This window comes from Lissotriton helveticus, chromosome 2_1, assembly GCF_964261635.1.
Source record: "Lissotriton helveticus chromosome 2_1, aLisHel1.1, whole genome shotgun sequence".
In the NCBI taxonomy this organism is placed as follows: Eukaryota; Metazoa; Chordata; class Amphibia; order Caudata; family Salamandridae; genus Lissotriton; species Lissotriton helveticus.
The window spans coordinates 1332987356-1333012445 of NC_136059.1; the positions used below are offsets into that span (position 1 = coordinate 1332987356).

A 25090-nucleotide genomic window follows, 5' to 3' on the forward strand; every position below is an offset into this window, starting at 1 on the left:
ATCAGTGTTAAGTCAAAGACGAACAATATGTACAGTAATGTAGCTATCATATATACTTCTTTTTCAATACAACCTTAAATGAGAAAAAGGGAAACTTCAATGGGATTCCTTTCTTGATATGATGAGCTAAAGCGACTGGGCTCCTTGCCATGATCTGTGGCCAGCACTCACATCTTTGCATTAGCAGGCCTGCAAGTTCAGTACTCTGACTGGCAGGTACTGCACATATTCAGGGAAGGGTAAGGCTGGGAATGGCTGTAAAGCATCACTGTTTGGAACTAGGCATTGCATCTTTGAAGGACATACAGCCAGAGGCGCTGAGTATAAAGCACCTACTTTGACTATAATGCCACAGGTCTCCTTCACAGTTTGGAAATGGTGGCAGCCATTTTGAGGGATTTAAGTGTAAGTTCCTCATGCTTCAGAGCAGCCTTGGTAGGCAATTGAGATACAATGTTGCTACAGCCGGGATCTTGTTGACTGAGCTCATGGAAAACTTTGGTGAATTCTTTTAAATGTTTTTTGAAATGAGGTAACTCTGAAGTGAATACTAAGAAGTATTCTTAGGACTCCATTTGAATTTGTGGAGACAAACTGTGTCATCTAAGTTCTCTTTCAGAACTATCCTTTGAGGACCATAAACTTAAATTTACTTTGCACGTCTTGTTTATTTATGTGAAGCACATGGCAAATCCATATAACTTTCAGAGGCTTAGATATTTTTCTCTAAATGCACATATTTTACTAAGCTACTGATAGGCTTGGGAAGTTATTATTCGGTATGTATGTGAACTTATGTTTGTTGTATTTCAGTTTCAATAAAAAACCTTGAATATTATCTTGAATGAGGAAGCATGTTCCCACAAAATAGAAGGTAGTTACTTATCACTACAAGAAATGATAATTCTGTGTCCTTATGCACTTGTTTTTACAGAGAATATTTTTGTTTCAGTGTTTAGGCATCTCAAAGTTTCTCTCAAACACAGAGAGCCTGAGATGTAGAGATATTCTGAAGATATATCATTTTGTAATAGAACATATTAGATGGTGTAATGCGTTGCTAAGATACTACGGAGACTTCCTCCCTAGGCAGACTTCAGTTCCTACCATATGCATCATCTAACATGGTGCCCACCTTATGCAAACAAATGCTGCAGTGTTCTGCACAGTTCCATTCAGTCAGATAAGCTAGCATGCAGGTTGGCATTTCGCCAATATCTAAGCACATGCAGTTGTGACAGATGTGACTGTTGAAGACTGCCTGATTAAATGATCTGCCCCGAATCAATCAATCAATCAAAGCATTTATATAGCGCACTACTCACCCGGAGGGTCTCAAGGCGCTAGGGGAGGGGTGGTCCGCTACTGCTCGAACAGCCAAGTCTTGAGCTGCTTCCTGAAGGCGAGGTGGTCCTGGGTCAGGCGGAGGTGGGTCGGGAGGGAGTTCCAAGTCTTGGCGGCCAGGTAGGAGAAGGACCTTCCCCCTCTGGTGGCTCTTCGGAAGCGGGGGACAGTGGCGAGGGCGTGGCCGGTCGATCGAAGCTGGCATGTGGGAGCGTAGAAGTTGAGGCGGCTGTTGAGGTATCCTGGGCTTGGTTGTGTAGGGCTTTGTGTGCGTGGGTGAGGAGACGGAAGGTGATTCTCTTGTTGACCGGGAGCCAGTGCAGGTCTCTCCGGTGTCCGGAGATGTGGCTGCGACGGGTGATGTCCAGGATGAGTCGTGCTGAGGCGTTCTGGATCCGCTGGAGTCTCTTCTGGAGTTTGGCGGTGGTACCGGCGTAGAGGGAGTTGCCGTAGTCCAGACGGCTGGTGACGAGGGCCTGGGTGACCGTCTTCCTGGTCTCGGTGGGGATCCACCGGAAGATCTTACGTAGCATGCGCAGGATGTTGAAGCATGACCAGGAGACGGCGTTGATTTGTCTGGTCATGGAGAGGGAGGAGTCCAGGATGAAGCCCAGGTTGCGTGCGTGGTCTGTTGGTTTGGGACCGCTGCCCAGGGCGGGGGGCCACCAGGAGTCGTCCCAGGCGGAGGGTGAGGATCCCAGGATGAGGACTTCCGTCTTGTCCGAGTTCAGTTTCAGGCGGCTGTTCATCATCCACTTGGCTACGTCTGTCATCCCTTCGTGTAGGTTGGCTCTGGCGGCGGCGGGGTCGTTGGTGAGGGAGAGGATCAGCTGGGTGTCGTCGGCGTCGGAGAGGATGTTGAGGTTGTGTTGGCGTGCGATGGCTGCGAGGGGGCTCATGTAGACGTTGAAGAGGGTTGGGCTGAGCGAGGAGCCTTGAGGAACGCCGCAGATGACTTCGGTGGCTTCTGACCTGAACGGGGGGAGGCGGGAATCATACATTGTTACAAATAGGCGAGCTCAGGAATTTAAGCTGAGACCCCTGGTGTCACATTCAACAATTTACAAATTACACCACATCCTGCAGTTCAGTTAGTTTTTGTGGATATGTTAATAAACAAAGTCCATAGGTTTAAATTGATAATTTATATATCTTGTTGAAAACAATATAGAATAAACGGTTGATGCAATCATGAATTTGTTCTAATATTTGCACAGGGTTCATATTATATTCCCTAATGTCATTTATAAAAATGAGTATTATGTAATGGTAGTTAAAGATTTCGAAAATTGAATCTTTTTTTAGGATGCAGTCAAAATGAAAAGTTACCATGATGATAACCAAGAAAACAAATAACATTTCGAAATCGTTAGGTACAAAAGAGGGCATTCTGTATGATAAGTGCATCACCGTCGCTCTTTTTTGTGTGTATTATTACGGTAGGGTTCCATTAATTAAATAGCCAAATGTGATGTGGAGGTGTTGGCCTATAGTTCCAAAGGGTTTTATCCACAAAACGTGAGGTTTTTCAAAACTTCTTATGCTTTGTCAAGGTTGCAAGGCTATTGAAGAATACATTATGGGAAAACAATCATTTAAATACCTGAAATCCCTAGCAAACATCTGCTTCTAGCAGTGGTTAATAGGTTTACAGGGCAATTCTTTAAAAAAAAATGCAAATGTTCGTAGGAATATTTGCCTGTAGGTGCAGTTTTTCAAAGTTAACTCCTATGAAGTATGCTATTTTTCAACTTCGCAAAATCTTTTTTGTCCAGGTTTACATTTTGCACATATGCTAATTCGAAGGTACCCTGAAATCTAAATGTTCTGCTTTTCTGTGTATTTTTCCTTTTATTCTGTTATCCTTTTACTGTGGGATGTGTGTACCTGGAAAAATGTTTGACTGTGTCCAGAGTCAGGTAAAATCACCACTTGTCCAAGAGGGCACAGGGTTTGCAGCAAAAGGTACAGTTCTCGTAAAATGAGAAATTCCTGGCTGATTATAGGCATCACATCCTCACAAAAGCTTACTGTGTATCATCGTTGTATGCTCTAGTGTCAGACTTCAGCCCTCCAGGCACAGGAGAGAATGTGAGGTGTATGTGGGGTGGAGGTTGCATAGGGCACATCTCCTTGTTCCAGGGACACTTTCTGATTGAGGTTAGCTGCAGTTCAGAAATCGTTGGGCCGCTACCACGCGTGGCCGCGATTCATCTCTGATAAGAGCATGTTATTCTTTCGCAGTTTCAGAGCTCGTGAAAGTTTTGAAAGCGCTTGTTTAACTTATTTCGTGTGTAATTTTGATGTGCATTTTATTACATTCACCATATTAGTTTAGTAGATGCAAATATCTAAAACTTATATTTGAACCTAAAATAAAGCGAATCCAAAATGAGTTAAATGAAAGAAGCATTCCCATGGCTGATCTTAACAAGGGAATAAGATGCATATTTTCATGGTCCCTCCTGGGGACCAGAAAACCTTTTCGCAGGGGAACAAAGTAATCCTTCTTGTCGTCTCTCCAAGCAGGAGGGGTCAGACAAGCCATCAATCACAAAAGGGCAACTTAGAAATCTTTTCCACAGTCCTAGAAGAGTAGCTGACCTTACTGTCAATTTCCGACTTATCAGACAAAGGTTAATCTGAAGAATCTGTTAATAATATTTTGTTGAGCACCAGAAGAAGCAACGACACACTATTTAGAACTGTGCTCACAAGGTCATTGGAAATGAATTGTCTGCCATTTTGGCACTATTAGAAATACATTGATTTTCCAGCTTAGGATAACAATCTCAACTATGTAAGTTTTTTTCCCATTGTGACTTGTAGGTGTCTGTTCAGCCAGTTGATCACATGATTTAGTACTAGCAAGGTTTACTAAGTTTCTAATTGTGAAAAGATTGATTAATATTTATCCTAAAGATGTGTATAGTAACATATACTGGGTTGTGCGGCACTTGGAGTCCACCGTTGGCCTTCTGCATTCAGTACAATAGTAACATATACTATTTAACCCCTTGTGTGCTGGTGATGGAACCACTCTGTCAGCGGCCACGGGCGCGCTGTGCTGGTGACGGAGTGGTTCCGTCACGGCGCGCCGCCGCGCCCACGCTGCCGCGTTTCCGCACTTACGCGGCGCGTTCTATTGAGCGGGCGGGGCCATGACGGAACCACTCCGTCACAAGCACAGCGCGCCCGTGGCTCGTGACGGAATAGTTCCGTCACGAGCATGGCAGCATGGCACCCCTCCCCCCCAGCGCCGCGGCGGAATTACCGCCGCGGCCAAGGGGTTAAACATCTACTAACTAGATACAACTTGTGTATTAGCACTCTATCTATTATTATTATTATTATTATTATTATTATTATCATCATATTCAATATTATCTTCACCATCAGTTTATAACTTGTGTATTAGCAATCAGGCCCGACTGGCCGTTGCGGGCACCGGGCAATCCCCCAGTGCGCCGCAAGGCTGTGGGGCTGGTTTTGGGCCCCTGGGGGCCGTTTTTGCTACACTTACAAGGCAGTTTTTGCAGCATAGCTGCAAAATCGGCCCTGTAACAAAATCGGCTGAAAACCGGCCCCGGCAAAGAGCTCGGCGGCACCACCAACCCCAGGGGGGGGCCAGCCGAGCACTTTGACAGGGCCGGTTTTGGTTCCGAGTCCGGCCCTGTTAGCACTCTATATATTATTATTATTATTATTATTATTATTATTATCATCATATTCAATATTATCATCACCATCAGTTTATAAAGCAGGTGTTTGAGTAAATGAATTTAAAGGAAAGGATCTACTGCTTGTAAAGTTTTGTGTTTTTCATAAAGGACACTGCACCATTGACTTTATTTATGTTTCGTTCTTCAGACTGAGACCCCTGAAGATGTGGAGGAATGGAAAGGCTTCATTCTCACAGTGACACAGGTAAACCTATCAAATACAATCCTGTGATTTTACTGCCAATCAATCTGTTTGCCCTGAGACCTTTGCCTAGGAGATGTTTATTTGGGATCACTGAAATAATATCGACTACCAAAATATCGACTACCCAAAATATCGAGGAAAAAATATCTACAACCAAAATATCGAGTTTGTATGTACAAACAGGTAAGTACAAAAATATCGAGTACAAAATATCGTTTACAAAAATATCATTGTAAAAAATATCGACTTTACTAAAAACAATGTTTAATTACATTAATATAAAAAATTAATTACTAAAATATAATTAACAATACTTAAAATAACTTTTAATAATTAAATAATTAATGAAAGTAAAAAAATAATATTTTTTTAATCATATTTCTTAAAACATATATATATATAGTAACAACATTTAATTAAATAATAGGCAATATTGTATATGTACCCCAAAAACCCCAAAATGACCCTGAACCCTAAAAATACCCCTTTACCCAAAAACTAAAAACTGACCCTGAACCCTAAAAATACCCCTTTACCCAAAAACTAAAAACTGACCCTCAACCCTAAAAATACCCCTTTACCCAAAAACTAAAAACTGACCCTGAACCCTAAAAATACCCCTTTACCCAAAAACTAAAAACTGACCCTCAACCCTAAAAATACCCCTTTACCCAAAAACTAAAAACTGACCCTGAACCCTAAAAATACCCCTTTACCCAAAAACGGAAAAAACTGACCGTGAACTCTAAAAATACCCCTTTACCCAAAAACTAAAAACTGACCCTCAACCCTAAAAATACCCCTTTACCCAAAAACTAAAAACTGACCCTGAACCCTAAAAATACCCCTTTACCCAAAAACCCAAAACTGACCCTGAACCCTAAAAATACCCCTTTACCCAAAAACTAAAAACTGACCCTGAACCCTAAAAATACCCCTTTACCCAAAAACTAAAAACTGACCCTGAACCCTAAAAATACCCCTTTACCCAAAAACTAAAAACTGACCCTGAACCCTAAAAATACCCTTTTACCCAAAAACTAAAAACTGACCCTGAACCCTAAAAATACCCCTTTAATTGAACATAATTAGCAATTAATCAATTAAATTAAATTAATTACCAATTACATTTTATTTAATTAACAAATATTTTTTAATTAACAATTAATTAAATATTACTACCAATTATTAAATTTACATATTTAATTAATTATAATTAAATTACTTCCCACCCTATTCCCCTATAAACCCACAACCCGCTACAGAAAATACATTATTTTAATTTACATAATTAGCAATTAATCAATTAAATTAAATTAATTACCAATTAAATTTTAAATAATTAACATATATTATTTAATTACCAATTAATTAATTATTACTACCAATTAATAAATTTACATATTTAATTAATTATAATTAAATTACTTCCCACCCTATTCCCCTATAAACCCACAACCCGCTACAGAATAAAATTACACAATAATTAAAAAAAATCATTATTTCAAAATAATTATAAAATAAAATGACACTTTTCACACATATTATAACATAAAAACACTATAAATAATTAAATATTATTTAAAAAACTATATTTTTTACTATCTAGATTATATACTTGGATATTTTCACTGTCTATATTATTTACAGTCGATATTACTTCACTTACCTTAAAAACGATATTTTGGCTGTCGATATTCTGTCTAGTCGCAATTTTCTCCAAACGATATTTAAAACTCGATATTCTGTCCAAACGATATTTTGGAGTCGATATTATGTCTGTGCACCGTTTATTTGCTGAAATAATGTTATTCAACAATTTCTGTAAAGTATTAGTCAAGAGTAAAGAGCGGTACTCATGTGAGTGCATGATGTAGTTGAACTGCAAGATTGACCCATGTCATCTACTACTGATGACTTACGGTTTCTGGGGGGCTAGTTACTAGATTTATTTTACTATGGTACAAATTCTACCTGCCCAGTTACACAATTCCTGCCCTTGGTCCAGTTGCTGGCAGTGCAAGGGCTGTTTTGGATATTAGTTGATGTCACTAAAGAAAGCTGATGTCTAGCGTGTATGTCTTTTTAACCAGCAGACTTTCCCTTTTTCATCCTGGAGTATACAGGTCAGTGGCCAAAAACGCATATGCCCCAACTGGATCCATTAAAAATATTTGAAAATTGTAACATTTCCACAGGAAATAATTAATGTTGTATTAAAATTACCTATGAATATAAAATAGCTTATTAAAGAGGCACCACATTATAGTAAGCTAAACAAACATCTACGGTCATTTAAAAGATATATATTGGACCACTACCGGAAACACTAAGCAAATGAAGATCAAAACTGACTTCTTTATTAAAAACAGAATCATTTATATTGAGTAAATATACATTAGCGAAGCAGGATTTTATTCACCTCGGTTTCGCTGATCTCTCCAGCACCTTTGATGTAGTTAACTATTCAAAAACTTTCATTAACATGGGTGCTCCCATGGACATTGCCTCTCATCTCTCTCAGATGTACTCTACTATGATTCGGGCTGGAGCGAGAGTGCACATCGAGATTTAGGAGTCGATTCTGATCCGGTAAAAAACACTCCGAATAGTCTTTCGGAGCGTTTTTCCTGTACGAATCGTACCCTGCAACGTCCGACATACGTACGAACGACGAAGTACGATTCGTACCAGGAGCCGGACTCCGTACGAATCGTACAGAGACGTACGACTCGAATCCCCATACGAGTCTCCGTCGGAACCCGCTGTACGCGACATCCGTATGGTTCGCGGCTGGTATATACGAACCAGAAAGTACGATCCGTGTCGGGTACGCACCGTACGACCCTTTTTCTACGGAAGCTGAAAACAGACGTAAAAGCAGAGTTCGCGATGAAACAGGTACGGAACGCCCCCCCCCCCAGGGTACGGTGTGTACCCCTCATGATCGCAGGGGTACGCACCGTACACCCAGCGTACATGGGGTACGGTGTGTACCCCCCATGTTCGCAGGGGTACGCACCGTACCCCATGTACGCTGGGTGTACTGTGCGTACCCCTGCGATCATGGGGGGGTAGGCACTGTACCCCATGTTCGCTGGGTGTACGGTGCGTACCCCTGCGATCATGGGGGGTACGCACCGTACGGTGTGTATGTGATTGTGCGCTGTTCCTTACGAATCGCCCTTACCTGACGTGGACCATACGGATCGCGTCCTGATACCCCGGTCCGGACCGTACTCGTCGGGTCGTATGGCGTGTGTATGAGTCGTACGGAGAGGGCTCCGGATATGAATCGTACGGACGGATTTTTTACCGGATCGGAATCGACCCCTTAGTGTTACAAGAGGGATAAGGCAAGAGTTTGTCATAGCTCCCACTCTTTTTCCCTTTATGTGAATGGGATGACAAGGAGCCACAGATGATAGATGCTGATGCACCCAAATTTTGATCTCATTGTACCCCTGTGCTCCTATATGCTGACGATGAGGTGTTAATGCCCAGAACCACAAATGGTTTACAAAAATTAATTGATGGTTTCGTCAGATATATGGGGCTTGACGACCTTAAGTTAAATCTAGCGAAGACCTACACTATGGTGTGCAGAAGAGGCAGATCCAAAGATAAATCATACTTTGATAGAGAACACAAATTATCAGAAGTAACAATTTATCTTATTTAATATCAAAATATTTTCGGAAACCAACAAATTGATGATTTAAAACGGATTATCCATGCGGAATTGCGTACCAGGGTTTTTCCAGATGCCTTTAATACATGGCCGGAATGGGACCCAAAATCGGCCCAGGCAAAGCACTTTGCCAGCCCCCAGGGGTTTAGTGGTGCGGCCAAGCTGTTTACCAGGGCTGGTTTCTGCCAATTTCGTTACAATGGCCGATATTGCGGCTATGCTGCAAAAATGGCCCTGCATTAAAATCGACACCCGGGGCCCAAAACCGGCCCCCAACCATGGCGACCCACTGGTGAAATGCCCGGTGCCCACTATAGCCAGTCATGCCTTGCTTTAATACGTGTAGCTTGTGATGTAGCTTGGTCTCTTTGCTTCCTCAGTGCAAAGCGAAGCGGGTTTTTGCACCCCGCAAAGTGCAGGAATACCTCTGTCTTGCCCTTTTGCACAACACAAATGTGAACAGCAAGCAGTGATAATCATAAACGCAATGTACTCTAGGTAATAAACTGGCTATGAAGAAAACAGAGAAATATTAGACAACGTCACTCTATCACACGCAGACATTGACACAGTGCCAGGTTCCAGTGTCTCAACGAACAAAAGCAAGCCTGTTTCATCTGTTTAGTAAACACTGCAGAGAAAATGTCGCATTATGTGTCTCATTCACACCAGATGGACTGATATTGAAATAACTTAATTGACAGAAAAGAGAAAAAACTACATTTTTGAAGCAATGTTTCAAGACACTATTTTACAAACCTGAAAAATATCAACTGTGCTCACTGAAATACATACATATTAATTGTATTGCTATCCGTCAAGAAAAAATGACAGATATAAGAAGCAACATGTTCAAATTAAAGGAAACAATGCTATTAATGAAAAAAAAATCAAAATCTCTGTGTTCAAAGAAAGAGACAATACCGGTGCTCCCAGGAGCTAGGTGTCCATTAATGGAAAAGTCTAATTTCCATGGCCTAGGTTTGGGTCATTGCCTGCTTATTTTTTCCAACTGCATTTGAGTAAAAGGAGAGAACATGATATTTTGTCGTGACTTGTAGTAATCGCCCTCAGATGTTTCCATTTCCAACCATACAACAAATGTAAAGTAAACATAAAAATGATGATAAAAATGATGTTAATAATATACACTTACAGAGTGCACTTATACCTCAAAATGTGTCCTTGACCAATGGAGACATTAATAGTGAACTAACGTTTACAAAAAACTTTAGCTGAAGGAAAGAAAAGTTTAAGAAGGTTGCAGAAGGAGTCAGGAAGAAAAAAGATCTGCCTCCTACCCTGGCCTTATGAGTTTTAGGCTCTCTAAGCAACTGTTGGGAAGATGAGTAATTATTCCTCACAGACTAATAGATCGGGGAACTTCATTCAGTGTTATTTATAGTAGCGGCTGGTGTCAGGGAAATGTGGTGAGACAATGTGGGGTGCCTGTCACAAAACAAACAATGAAAAAACAAAACCTTGCCGCTATTCTGCTCCTCTGTGTGCATGCTGAAGCTCCCAGACTCTCCTGCGGGCCAATCCAGATGCTGCACGCATACCCATGAGACCAGTGTCAGGATTGGGCGGAGTGAGCTTATTTTGTGCTCTCTCGGGAGCTGGGAGCATGTGCCTGCTGGTTTCTCCGCCCATAAACACTGCTGGGTTGGAGAGATGTCAGTGCGCATGACAGTTTGGTCGTCCAACGACTGCCGGCCAAACCGTCATGCACACTGACAGCAATGCCCACCTATCCTCCTTCCCCTGCTTCAGTGCTGTGGCCCCACCTCCAAGAATCTGCTACAGGACGAAAAATAAAATGGTCATTATTTTATTTTTCGTTTGCCTCTGCGGGTAGCAGGGGCACGCTCCTCCGCCATAGCAGAGGAGCCGCCGCTGCATATTTAGAGCCATAGCCATAAAATGCTCTGTGACAGATGGACAAGACCTTGAAAATAAAGTATTTTGCATTTCTGTGGGGAGCCAATGTAAAGCTTGCACACTTGAGATAAATGAATATGAAGCAAGAATTATGTACTAGCTGTGAATGATGGATGGGTTATTTGGGATGCCCCCAAGCTAAATAGAATTTCGGGTAAGAGAAACATTTTAGGATCATTCTTGGGTAGTAAAACAGGCGAAGAAAACCTTACTTTTAGGAGTGAAAAAAAATAGCTGAGAATCCAAATAGAGTCCCAAATGTATATCTTTGTGATCACGAACAGTGCAAGAGCCTAATGTATCTGCTCACCAATTAGTAGTCCATCCTTCTAATGTTGGTTTCATCTGAATTTAGCATAAGGTGATTACGTTTCATCCTTTGTCAAATTTCAAGGAGGCAGGCAAATGTTAGCTTGGGTCTGCCAGGAGACTAATCAATTCCTTGCACTATTTGAGTGCCATCTGCATAGTTTATCACTGAAAAACCCAATGTCTCAATGGGGCGGACAAGAGGAGCCAATAATTAGCTGAAGACTCCGGGAGGAACACTGAGGCACACCAAACATAATAGGTCGAAAGTCTGATCAATGAGAAGAAAGACAGACTACGAGGAGATGATCAGTGAATGCAACAATCACACAAGCGATTGATATGAATGGCATGGTCACTGTATCAAACACTGCCTGCAGGCCAAGGAGGACCAGGGAGGCATGCATACCTGTTCTACCATGAGACTGTGGTCATGGGCGACCGATAGCAGACCTGAATCATTAGTGTGCCTACGTCTGCAGCCTGATTGAATGGGATGAAGCTCGCCATTCACTTTGAGGAACACAGAGTTGCCCATTAGCATGTTTCTTGCAAATTTGTGAAAGAAGGTAAAGTAAAAAAAAACAACAAAGGTTGGATAATATAGTGGTGTCAGCAGAAGGTTTATTAAGCTAGGGAATTGCCAATTCTTTTTTTCCGAGAATCGGGAAGTATGGCAGAAGTGAGAGACAAATTACACATACGTAGGCAGTGTGCTGTTTCAGTGGCAGGCTATAAAATATGAGGAGGACCACGGTCAAGCAAAGATCCAGAGCAGATTTTGATTGTTTTGGAATATGGCTGGCCTTTTGAGCAAGGAATGCGGAATGGAATGAATTGATAAAGAAGTACCGTATTGTGTGTTTAAAGGAAACCTGGTCTTGCAGCACAGTACACATTTATGGGTTTACCCTTGTGTCAACACCGGCTGTCAACTCCAGGTTATGGCATGATTGGGGCGGGCTGTTAACTTTGGCCCCTCTTTCATTAGAAAGCAGGATTTCTAAAACCTATTGTGATTCACCCCAGTTTTAAATGATATGCCTGACCTTTGCTGGTAAGCAAACAATTGGTATTATCAACTTTTATCTGAATAATTTGAATTATAACACAGATATAGTCAAGCCACTTGATTGGACCATCCATAAGGCACTGGAAGAGTTAAAGGGGGAATTATGTTGTAATCGGGGTAAGGGTTTCAACAGCAGGCTCTGCTCAACATGGAGAAATTCTTTTTGTGGCATGATGTGGTGTGGCTATATGGATCAATTGTTCATTGAACGTAATCCGTGTGGTGAAGATCTAAACACAATCGTGAGCAAGCACTGCCTTGTGCTTTCATTAGATCTTGCATCAGATCCAACCCAGAAATATATTACTTTGACTGGAAAGGGCTCTGGACACATGATTGATTTTATTGCTATTGTAGAGAGGTGTAGTAAAAAGGTTACCCACTTTTCCATCCTTCAGAATTGAATGAGTGACCACAATCCCTTGGCACTATGTATTCTAAGGAGGTCATGCACAGCCACAGTATACTCAACCCATTTTTCAACTAGACACCAGCAACACCAAGGGTATTCTGCAAAAATGGGCCACTGTGGATTCTAGATACTTGTTAACTGAGGTGTGTGTAGAAACTGGGAGCAGCTGATGGTGTGTCTGGATCACTGAAATAATATCGACTACCAAAATATCGACTACCCAAAATATCGAGGAAAAAATATCTACAACCAAAATATCGAGTTTGTATGTACAAACAGGTAAGTACAAAAATATCGAGTACAAAATATCGTTTACAAAAATATTGTTGTAAAAAATATCGACTTTACTAAAAACAATGTTTAATTACATTAATATAAAAAATTAATTACTAAAATATAATTAACAATACTTAAAATAACTTTTAATAATTAAATAATTCATGAAAGTAAAAAAATTATATTTTTTTAATCATATTTCCTAAAACATATATATATATAGTAACAAAATTAAATTAAATAATAGGCAATATTGTATATGTACCCCAAAAACCCAAAATGACCCTGAACCCTAAAAATACCCCTTTACCCAAAAACTAAAAACTGACCCTGAACCCTAAAAATACCCCTTTACCCAAAAACTAAAAACTGACCCTGAACCCTAAAAATACCCCTTTACCCAAAAACTAAAAACTGACCCTGAACCCTAAAAATACCCCTTTACCCAAAAACTAAAAACGGACCCTGAACCCTAAAAATATCCCTTTACCCAAAAACTAAAAACTGACCCTCAACCCTAAAAATACCCCTTTACCCAAAAACTAAAAACTGACCCTCAACCCTAAAAATACCCCTTTACCCAAAAACTAAAAACTGACCCTGAACCCTAAAAATACCCCTTTACCCAAAAACCCAAAACTGACCCTGAACCCTAAAAATACCCCTTTACCCAAAAACTAAAAACTGACCCTGAACCCTAAAAATACCCCTTTACCCAAAAACTAAAAACTGACCCTGAACCCTAAAAATACCCCTTTACCCAACAACTAAAAGCTGACCCTGAACCCTAAAAATACCCCTTTACCCAAAAACTAAAAACTGACCCTGAACCCTAAAAATACCCCCTTTAATTTAACATAATTAGCAATTAATCAATTAAATTAAATTAATTACCAATTACATTTTAATTAATTAACAAATATTTTTTAATTAACAATTAATTAAATATTACTACCAATTATTAAATTTAAATATTTAATTAATTATAATTAAATTACTTCCCACCCTATTCCCCTATAAACCCACAACCCGCTACAGAAAATACATTATTTTAATTTACATAATTAGCAATTAATCAATTAAATTAATTACCAATTAAATTTTAAATAATTAACATATATTATTTAATTACCAATTAATTAATTATTACTACCAATTAATAAATTTACATATTTAATTATTTATAATTAAATTACTTCCCACCCTATTCCCCTATAAACCCACAACCCGCTACAGAATAAAATTACACAATAATTAAAAAAAATCATTAATTAAAAATAATTATAAAATAAAATGACACTTTTCACACATATTATAACATAAAAACACTATAAATAATTAAATATTATTTAAAAAACTATATTTTTTACTATCTAGATTATATACTTGGATATTTTCACTGTCTATATTATTTACAGTCGATATTACTTCACTTACCTTAAAAACGATATTTTGGCTGTCGATATTCTGTCTAGTCGATATTTTCTCCAAACGATATTTAAAACTCGATATTCTGTCCAAACGATATTTTGGAGTCGATATTATGTCTGTGCACCGGTGTGTCTGGAGTTTGGGCCAGATTCCTTGTGTTTGCTTATGGCGTACTAGGCAATTAGTAAAACTGTGACTGAACTCTTAACTATTACAGTGTCCCGCGGGGAGGCTAGAAGCCAGAAATGGTTTGATGGGGATTTCTCCTAAGCACCTAGATGTCTAATATAACCTCTAAAAATGTCATCAAGAGATGTTGAGGAAGTGAGGCTATGCAGACTGAATAACAAGCAGGTGATCAAGAAGAGAAAGATAGCTACAAGGCAGAAATCCTGGGTACAATTGCGCGAGGCTCGCAGTAGGAATGATACTTTCCTTTTATGGAAAACAGCAAATGCCCTTATGCAGATGATTGCATTCTAATGTCAAGAACAGGAGTGGGTCTTGATCCAGCGCTCCTAATGAAAAACTGTCTCACCAACTCAACCCAACACCATAATACGCACCATTAATCATGAATCATTAACACAGGCCCATAAACCAACGAGACAATTTTTGAGCAACTGAATCATGTGACCTAATTAATCTGAACTATTCACAAATCTATTTACATATTTATATACAACTGCAGTTTATCATTTCTTACCATGGTTTTAAACATTTATCATTTAATTAAGTCACTAAGGCAAATGAATCAACTAATGGTAACTAGACCTGAATAAACAAGACCAGCTTGTCTTTTCAAATCTAATTTTTATTTAACTGTATTTTCAAAGAAAAAGCATTTTCAATTAATAAATTTTATTTTATTAGCAAAGAAAAGCAGCATTTTAATAGGAATGATCATTTAGACTGACATTTCAAAGGCAAAATCAGAATGCATTAATATTAGTTAATAACAGTTTCCATTCCCTAAATCTATTTCCCTGACTATTTTCACTCCACCTAAAAAGGAAAAATCAATTATGTCTGCTGTCCTTACGTGCGCCAAAGAGTCCAACAGAACGTCATGCCCTTCAGGAATCGGAAAGCGAGAAGCGCCCTCCTGTCCATGGGGCTAGGTTTTATACCTTTCTATCTAACTAATCTCCACTAAATTGTACATTTTTCTTGGCCAACCAGAGCTTTCATTGGCTGTTTGATGTCAGTCCATAACGTGTCATCACCATTTTCAATCCAAAATCGAGCTTTTCTTAAGCTCTATTGTCCTTTTGCTTCATGACTTTTAGCTTCCTCGAAAATGAAACATTTCATGAGTACAGTTCATGACTTCCTAGGCTTTGGCAATCTTGCCGCTTCCTGTCCTTGAATCTTTCTTTCCAAGAGCACGTTTAGCACAACTTATTTAACTGTATTTTCTGACAAAACTGTCTGTGGTAAAAGTCTCCACTTCTGAATACGTGCAAAGCTCTTTTCTGGACAGGATTCTAAACGCCATCTTTACAAGCTAGGCCTCTCTCTTGGAAACTATTATTCAAACAAACACAAAACATTAATTAATTAGAGTATTGAAACCCATTCTGTTACCCACCCCCTTTGCTAATTATTAACCCATTAATTTATGTTACCTAGCTTCAGCACACAAAGCAGCGTTTATATCTACCTTCTTTATTTAGGCCACAAATATCCTCCACAAGCTTTTGCCACAGAAAAGACATAACATAAGCACATAAATAAGCACATGCCATTAGTTAAACAGCCGCATTTAATACTGACAAAGACAATAGACAAGGTTAGTTTATTATTTTTTTAACATACTTGCTACTGCAACATAGAGCATATAAGTTAGTCCCTCGTGTTTCTGTGTAGATGCATTTTAAAACTATGTTGGTTAATACTTTCATCTCATGCTTATTAATACAGTTATAGTTTTATGAAAGTTTAACTTTGCGAGTTTGAATGAAATTTCATTCTGCACCTCGCTCCATCAACTCCCTCATCTGGTGATTTCAAAATCACCAAACTACACCCAAAATTTTTAGCAAAAATGTTAACCCTTGAACATGTTTTGGACTTTCTTAGTATTAGTATTTCTAAACTCTTGATTCAGCTGTTTGTCTGCTACTCTCATATTGAGTTCTACGAAACTCTTCTAATTCTATTTCTTTTTCTTTTTCTCCTTCTGAGTTTGTAAATTCTTTTCTTTTCCCTTAGATATTTCTTTCTCTTGTATAACATGCAACTAATTTTTAACAAAAGTATCACAAAGACTATAACTAATAAAGGACGCAGTATTTTGCCTAGAATTGAACTACCTATCTCTTGAAACCAGTTTTTGATTGCTGAAAATCTTTTGCTCAAACGTTCTGAAAAATCTTCATCTTCTATAGGTTCTATCTCAGCATGTAATTCTGTAATATTTTTGATATATGATTCTATGTTCTGGCTCTTGTCTGGGATATATGTGCAGCAATGCTGGACATGCAAAATTCCACAGACTCCTCCCTCTTTAGCTAGCAGAATGTCTAGAGCAAGACGGCTCTGCATTACCATTGATCTCATGGCAATAAGTTCTGTATTAACTAATTGAAATCCACTAGCAGTATCAGTTGACAATCTATCAACAATTGTAGACATTTTTCTGATTTTGATTGCATTCAGGGTTATACCCACCATAGGTATTACTGCGCCAAATATGTCACCCAAAATTTCTGAAAAGCTTTCCCTCTTGAACCTATTCAGGTGTTTGCCAATTTCAAATGAACCTTCCGCATTTCTATCTACATGGAAAAAGTTTGGAAAAACTAAACCCACGTAGCAAGTCCCATACCAGTGGTCTGGGAGATTGTAATAAGCTTTGTCCCCACACACAAAATAAATTCCAGGAAAAATTGGATCTTTACCACCTTTGAATCCCCATCCACCTAAGATTTGATAAGTATCCTCACATTGACTAGCACCTACAAAGTAATTGTCAAATAACGTGTTATCTCTCCTAATACAAAGCTTTCCACTAACAGGTTTATCTATGTGAATAGCAACATTCTCATTTCTACCATTGAGCTTTTCATCTTTAATCTGCCAAAACTTAGATTTGGTTTGTTTCAGCATCTCGTTTCGTTTATAAATTGCCCTTCTCTCTTATTATTATTATACAAAATTTATAGCGCGCTCAGTTACCCAAGAGCATCACGGCGCGAAACAGAAGAAAGAGAAAACCTCAGCTCAACGCTACACAGGAAACAAATGAGTCTTAAGAAGTTTCCAGAAGAGAAGGATCTTGGACTCTGAACGGATCTTAAGGGGCAGGGAGTTCCATAAAGCCGCCACTTGCACTGAGAAACGCCTGCCTCCAGAGCGAGCCTTCCTTACTCTAACTGACTGCAGAAGATGTCCTTGATCCGAACGCAAGGGCCGTGTGGGCTTGTAAGGGCGTGCCATGGTGGAAAGAATGGGGGGGCCCTTACCATGTAGAATTTTGTGGGCCGTGCACAACGCTTTAAATTTCACCCGTTCCTTAACTTTGAGCCAGTGCAGCGTTTTCAGGGCCGGGGCAGCTGAATGTCTTCTGGGCACATCCAACAACAATCTAGCGGCTGCATTTTGTACTTGTTGGAGAGTTTTAAAAGTCGCTTCGGGGGCACCGAGAAACATCGCGTTCCCATAATCGAGCCTTGACAAGATTAAACCGCGAATCAGCAGCTTCCTTGCAGGATCAGGGAGCAAAGGCAACACCTTGCGGGCTGACCGCAGCAGCCCAAAACAGACCCCCGCGGTATTCCTGGCATGGGTCCTAAAGGACAGATCTTCATCCAACCAAACTCCCAAGGTCTTGATCTCCTTCTTGGGAGATGGTGGATCACCCAGAGACCGGGGCCAACAGCTAGCAATAGTGGAGGGACTAGATTTGCCTAGGAGCATCAGCTCAGTTTTTTCTCCATTGAGCTTTAGTGCAGAGTGGGACATCCAACGATGGACATTTACAAGGCAGTCATGCAGAACCTCGGGTTGTTCCCCCAGCTGGGTGAGGCCTACCACCAGCTGAGTATCATCAGCATAGCTGATAATCTTTACTCCTGAGGGGGCGACCACTCTTTCAAGAGGAGTCATGTATATATTAAATAAGGTAGGGCTCAAAGATGAGCCCTGCGGGACTCCACATTGAAGAGGGAAGAGGGTCGACTGCTCTGCTACTTCCCAAATTTGGTAAAAACGGTCGGAGAGGAAGGATTCCAACCATTTTAGGGCCGTCCCTGACACCCCCACCCCTGACAGGCGTTGGAGGAGCACCTGATGACTTACGGTGTCAAAGGCAGCACTCAAGTCCAGGAGGATCACTGCCACTGACCCTCCTGTATCAAGAATGCTCCTTGCTTCCTCCAACCATGTTTAAGAAAGATTTTTCTTCCGACCTCAATTTACATGTTAAATTATTTCTAAAAGCATACTCATAAGTAAGTTCATTAGTTACTATGAAAAATTCCCTCATCTGTTTAGCATGTTTCAATTTATTCAGGCTGTTGTCAACTTTTAAATTTGCAAAAATCTCATCATAATTAGAGTAATAATACTCTAAACGACCTGTTTTATAGAACAGACTAGCTATTACACTACATGTGATGCCATAAGTAAGAGGAAGCATATTATAGGTGACGCCTTCCGATCAGAAGTAGGTAAATTCACACAAATATAACAATCTTTCACATCCATCACCTTAACATATTCAGATAAAAGTCTTGAAAAGGTATTACTAGAAAAATCACCAACAGATCTATATTGGTGGATCTCTGGTTTGTGATCAATAACTCTGTTAGTTTTACCTACTGCACCATGGTTATCTTGTTTAACCACAACTTTACTTGTCATATTAGTTTTGTACAATTCTTTGTCAAATCCAAAAGGAAAAATGACAGCTAAAATTAACCAGACCAAAATTAATAAAATCACACAAATAGAAGACATTTTGCAACATCTTCTCAAAATAGAACATCTTGAATTGTTATTAACAGAAGGCATCTTTACTCTTGAAACAAGAGCCTTTAAAAAAAAAAAAATTAAATCACTAAATATTATAAATATTCACCCCCCTATTTTACTTTTTTTTTATTAAAAAGAAAATCCTACTCTCTAACAGCTTTTCTTCGACCTTATGTCTTACATCAATGTGTTTTTCCAGCTAACACAATTTCTTCGATCTCATGTCACCTAACACAGTTTCTTCAGCCTTGTGCCAAATACAAATTTCAACCTAATTTGAAAACAAAATCAATCATTGTCACTTGTATCATCTAAATCTTCCTGGCTACTACTATTTACTTCCACTACTGGTGGGATTATTATGTACGTCCACTCAGGGGACTTGTACTTTTGGTTTGGTTTTATTACTCTTTTTGCTCGACTGCTAATCACTTCTATTTTCTTTCCTGCTTGATCTTTTTTATCTGAGTCTCCTTTCTGACTTGAGACTTCATTAACCTGTTCCTTTGCTATTTTGAATTTCAGGCCTTCATTTACATTTGGCCAATTATCTCCTTTTCTTGATAATTTCTTCTTTGGCTCGGTTAGATTACACTTTACTCTCCAAGCTCTTTTCCTTGATCTTTTCACTCTGGATTCATCATCACTTTCATCTGATTCGCTTTCAGTGATATCAGCTCTAGATTCAGGTACTTCTTTACTCTGCAGTTTCACTCTGTTAGGAACATCATCCTTATAGCTGGTACTTGGTAATTCGTCTTCTTCTTCTTCAATTACTTCCAATCCACCAGTTTCAGAATTGTCATTCCTTCTTCCAGAGCTTCCAATCTGCTTTTCAATACCGTCCTGATCTTGATTAACTTCTCGTTCAGACTCCTTCTCTGCTTCTTTTTGTAGCAGATCTTCATCATTTTCAGAGTCTTGTATCACAATCTCTTCAATTTCATCATTCAATGCCTCATTTGCATTTGAATTTTCCAGATGTCGACCTTCTTGTCGATCTTCAGAATCTGGATTTCTTTCAGGTTCTTCTTCAGAATCTGAATCAGCTGTTGTGTCACCGTCAGGATTTTCAGCTGGTGGCACTCGAATGGTGTGACTAGCATGAATCCATCTCTTTAAACCTTTACACTTTACTGCATTTGTTGTGACAAGTATCACCTGTCTTGCCTTCTGCCACCTGTGTACTAGGCAATTTCTTCTTCGGTGTACTTTTGTCCTTACCCAGTCTCCGGGTAACAGATCATGAGCTTGTTCCTTTTCTTTTGTAATCACATCAGTTCCCACCTGATGGAACACAGAAGTCACTACATCAGATAGTTTCTTGCAATATTCCAATATGACAATATGACACTATCATTAATGCTCAATAGTTTGTCAACTGGAAAAAATGCTTGTCTCATGACACTGCCCATTAGGATTTCATGTGGACTCAAACCTGTTTTTTTATCTGGTGTACTTCTCAAAGACATCAAAACAAGTGGAAGTGCATCAGTCCACTTCATCCCTGTAGCTAAACACATTTTAGCCATCCTATTCTTGATTGTGCCATTCACTTGTTCAACAACACCTGATGCTTTTGGTCTGTAAGCACAGTGTAGCTTTTGTTTTATATTCAGTGCTTCACAAATCATTTGTAACAATCTGTTTTTAAAATGTGTTCCACGATCAGTCTCGACCGTCACTGGAAATCCATACCTAGGTATGATTTCTCTTAAAAGCAATTTTGCCACAGTAACTGAATCATTGTGACGTGTTGGGAACACTTACACCCATCTTGAAAACAGACAGACTATCACCAATAAATATCTTAGCTTATTATGTGGTGGCATGTCAATGAAATCCATTTGTAATCTAGTAAAAGGACCACCCTCTCGTCCTATGGTTTCCATGCTCACAACTGTTTTTCTGTTTGGATTGATCTGGTGGCAAACCAAGCATCTCTGACAAAAAGATTCTGCAATTATTCTGAATTTTGGATTGTACCATGTCTGCCTAAACAACCTGATCATTGAATCTCTTCCTAAATGTCCTGGACCATGATACATTCGGGCCATATCAGCAATCATGCAGTCTGGCATTACTGGTCTGTCATCTTTGTAAACCCAAATCCCATCTTCTTCTCGCTGTCTACAACCTGCTTTTAACCATGTGTCTTTTTCCTCATCATCTGCCTCATCTTGTAAATCTTTTACTCCTTGCCATGTCTCAACTACAGATGTTAGCATAAGTGAGTTCAAAACATGTTCATTGTCTTTTTCCTGATTAATGGACATATTATTCTTTGCGTAAAATTTCGCAATTTCATCAGCATACGCATTCCCTTTCGTCATGTAGTCCTCACCTTTTTTGTGTGCTGTGCATTTCACAACAGCAATTTTCTCTGGCAACTGAATACCATCGATCAATCTTTTGATCAATTTTGCATTCCTGATAGGAGTTCCCGCAGAAGTTAAATAACCTCTTTGAGACCAGAGCTGTCCATAGTCATGGACTACGCCATATCCATACTGACTATCAGTCACTATGGTAATTTTTAACTCTTTTGCTCTTTCACATGCACAAATCAAAGCAATCAATTCTGCTACTTGAGCTGAACGAATTCCTTTGAGACAAGAGGCTTCAATTACGTCTGCAACTGTGCAAACAGAATATGCTGCGCTCAGAACACCTTCATTTGTTCTTAAGCATGAACCATCAACAAAATAAACAAAATCTCATTCAGCTAATGGGACATCTTTTATATCCTGCCTAGGTTTGATGCAATATTCTAATACATCCAAGCATTCATGATCAATATCATTTTCATTTTTGATTTCTGTTATAGTACCGTCAGGCAATAATGTGGAAGGATTTAAATTCACACATCTTGCAATAGAAACGTTATCTGATCCCAGAATAACTTTCTCATATTTTGTTAGCCTATTGCTTGTCAAATGCTGTGTTTTGCTTCTGGTAAGGAGAATTTCAACTGAATGGGGTACATATACTTTTACAGGGAATCCCATTATTATTCTTTCACTTTGTTTCAAACTTACACTAGTTGCAGCTACTGCTTTTAAGCAGCCTGGTAATGCTTTTGCAACTGGATCAAGAACTGCTGAGAAATATGCTATTGGCTTTCTCAATTTTCCATGTCTCTGAATCAAAACTGATAATGCACAACCTTCCCTTTCACTGCAATACAGCTCAAATTCCTTTTCGTAGTCTGGCATTCCTAATGCTGGAGCTTCACACACGCTTTTCTTTAACTGTTCAAAAGCTTCTAACTCAGTTTCTGTTAGGGTAATCGGGTCTTTTATGTTTGCTTTTGTCAGTCTCTGCAATGGCTTTGCAATTACTGAGAATCCACTAATCCATTGGCGACAATAACCAACCATTCCTAGAAACATTCTGACCTGTTTTTGTGTCTTTGGGGGTTGCATTGCCTGAATCATTTTTATTCTCTCAACTGTTACCTGCCTGATTCCTTTTGCGATTCTGTAACCAAGGTATTTTACCTCTTGTTTGCAAAACTGTAATTTTGCAGGAGACACTTTATGTCCCTCATCTGCCAAATGATTAAGAGTAATGGTATCTGTTACACAATTATCTCGAGTTTTTGCAGCCACAAGGAGGTCATCTATGTACTGCACTAACGTTGATTTTCCAGGTAAATCTAGATCTTCCAAGGATTTTTTTAGCAACTGATTAAAAATAGATGGACTCTCTGTATACCCTTGAGGGATACGACACCATGCTAATATACGCTCTTGGAACCTGAACGCAAACATTTGTTGGCTATCTGGATGCAATGGAACAGTAAAGAATGCGTTACAAAGGTCTATAACTGTATACCATTCTGCATCATGCAGAATCTGATATCAAATTACCGCTGGGTTTGGCACAACAGGGCAACATGGAACAACTATTTGATTAACCTTTCTCAAATCTTGAACAATCCTGAAAGTTCCGTTTGGCTTTTTAATCCCCATAATCGGTGAATTACATGGACTACTCTCAATTTCTTTTAGAACACCTTGTTTTATGAATTTGTCAATTACAGGTATGACACCTTCAATAACTTCTGCTTTCATTTTATAGTGAGGAATGTTTGGGAAATCTACTCCTTGTTTTACTGTTATTCTTACTGGGTCAACATTTTTCATCAAACCCATTTCATCTCCTGTCAAATCCCAAATTTTAGCATTGACTGTCTCTTTTAATTCTTCGGGTAGATTATCTTTATCAAATGCAGGAAATAATTTACTTTCTTCTGCTTCAACCATTAACATTGTTAGCTTATAAAGCCCATCTTCCTCTTGAGTTTGGAGCTCAATACCATCCGGTGAGCAATATATTTTACAATTCATCTTGCAAAGTATGTCCCTTCCTAACAAGTTTACAGGACTGCTGTCACAAACTACAAATCTATGTTTGTCTTTAAATTTGCCAATTTCAACTTCAACTGGTTCTGTTAAATCTGTTTTAATTTGTTGATTAGCTACACCTACTACTTGGATAGTGTCCCCAGTGAGAGGTAGGTTTTCTATTTCCACTGATCTACTGATCTAACAGTAGAACAGGTAGCACCTGTATCCACTAGGAAAGTGATTTCTACATCATTCACTTTACCATTTACAAATGGACCAGACTGATCTACCTCAAGAGTGGCTCCAAGCATACACTCTTCCTCCTCTCTCAGGCACCGTCAGAAGTATTCTTCAGAATCACTTCCTCCATCTTCTTTCAACCAATATTGTTGAGAAACTTTTGACACATTCACTCTTGGCGGTCTGTTTACCTGTTCGCCTCCGCAGAATCCTTTTTCTGTACTGTATCTCTGCACATTCACACAGTTTGGAAGTGGCGATTGTGGAATTTGACTTTGCTTATTCACTACCTGTCGCTGTGGCTGTTGCTGCAGATTTATCTCATTCTGCATCTGTGGATTTAATGATGCATTTTTTAAATTTCTGGGCGGATTTTTACATTCGCGCTTCCAGTGTCCAATTTCGCCGCAATTAAAACATGGGAGTTTCTGCTTTAACTCTTCAATATTTCCTATCAATTTTGGCTTATTAAAATGACCTTTAAATTTTCCTTGATTCTGATTAACATTTTTGTTTTCTAGTGTTGCTATTTGTTGTTCAGCCACTTTCACCTGTGCCCACATAGCTTTTTCCTTAAGCTTCTTTTGTTTAGCATCTATTTCATCACTGCAGTATTTTGCTTTTCTCAAAATATCATCAACTGAAAGTGATTGCCAACCAACAATTCCTGATCTAATCATTTCACCAATTTCAGGTCTTAAACCATAAACACATCTATATATGAAGTGGCTCATATCCTTCTCACTCAATTTTTCATAACCACTGTATTGTTTAAATACCAGCAGCAATCTTTCATAAAATGAATGTACTGATTTTTTGGGCTCTTGATTTGTTCTGTCTATTTTAACCCAATCTACTTCTTTTGGGGAATCTTGTTTTTTAACCACACAATTACCTTATCGTACACATTTATAACATCTGCTGAAGGAGCACCTGTTACTCTATCTCGAGCACTTTCTTCGTTGGGCCAATCTATAGAAATTTTACATTCTGTCCAAAGATCCGATGGGACAACAATGTCAAAGAATCCATCAAGATAAATCCACAGAACTTTTGAAACCTTAACAAATCTGTCCACCTGTCGATACCATTCCACAGGTTTCTCTCTCAGCCGAGGA

General features: G+C 39.2%; 1 protein-coding gene across 2 annotated transcripts in view; it reads left to right on the forward strand.

The window, feature by feature from the left end:
* The window catches only part of STAP1 (signal transducing adaptor family member 1), a 651304-nt gene that overhangs the window by 283455 nt on the left and 342759 nt on the right, over positions 1-25090 (forward strand). For both annotated transcript variants that reach the window (XM_078676250.1, XM_078676251.1), the window contains exon 4: positions 5215-5271. In XM_078676250.1, coding sequence (XP_078532376.1) covers positions 5215-5271 — 57 coding nt within the window. The remainder of the gene's footprint in view (positions 1-5214; positions 5272-25090) is intronic.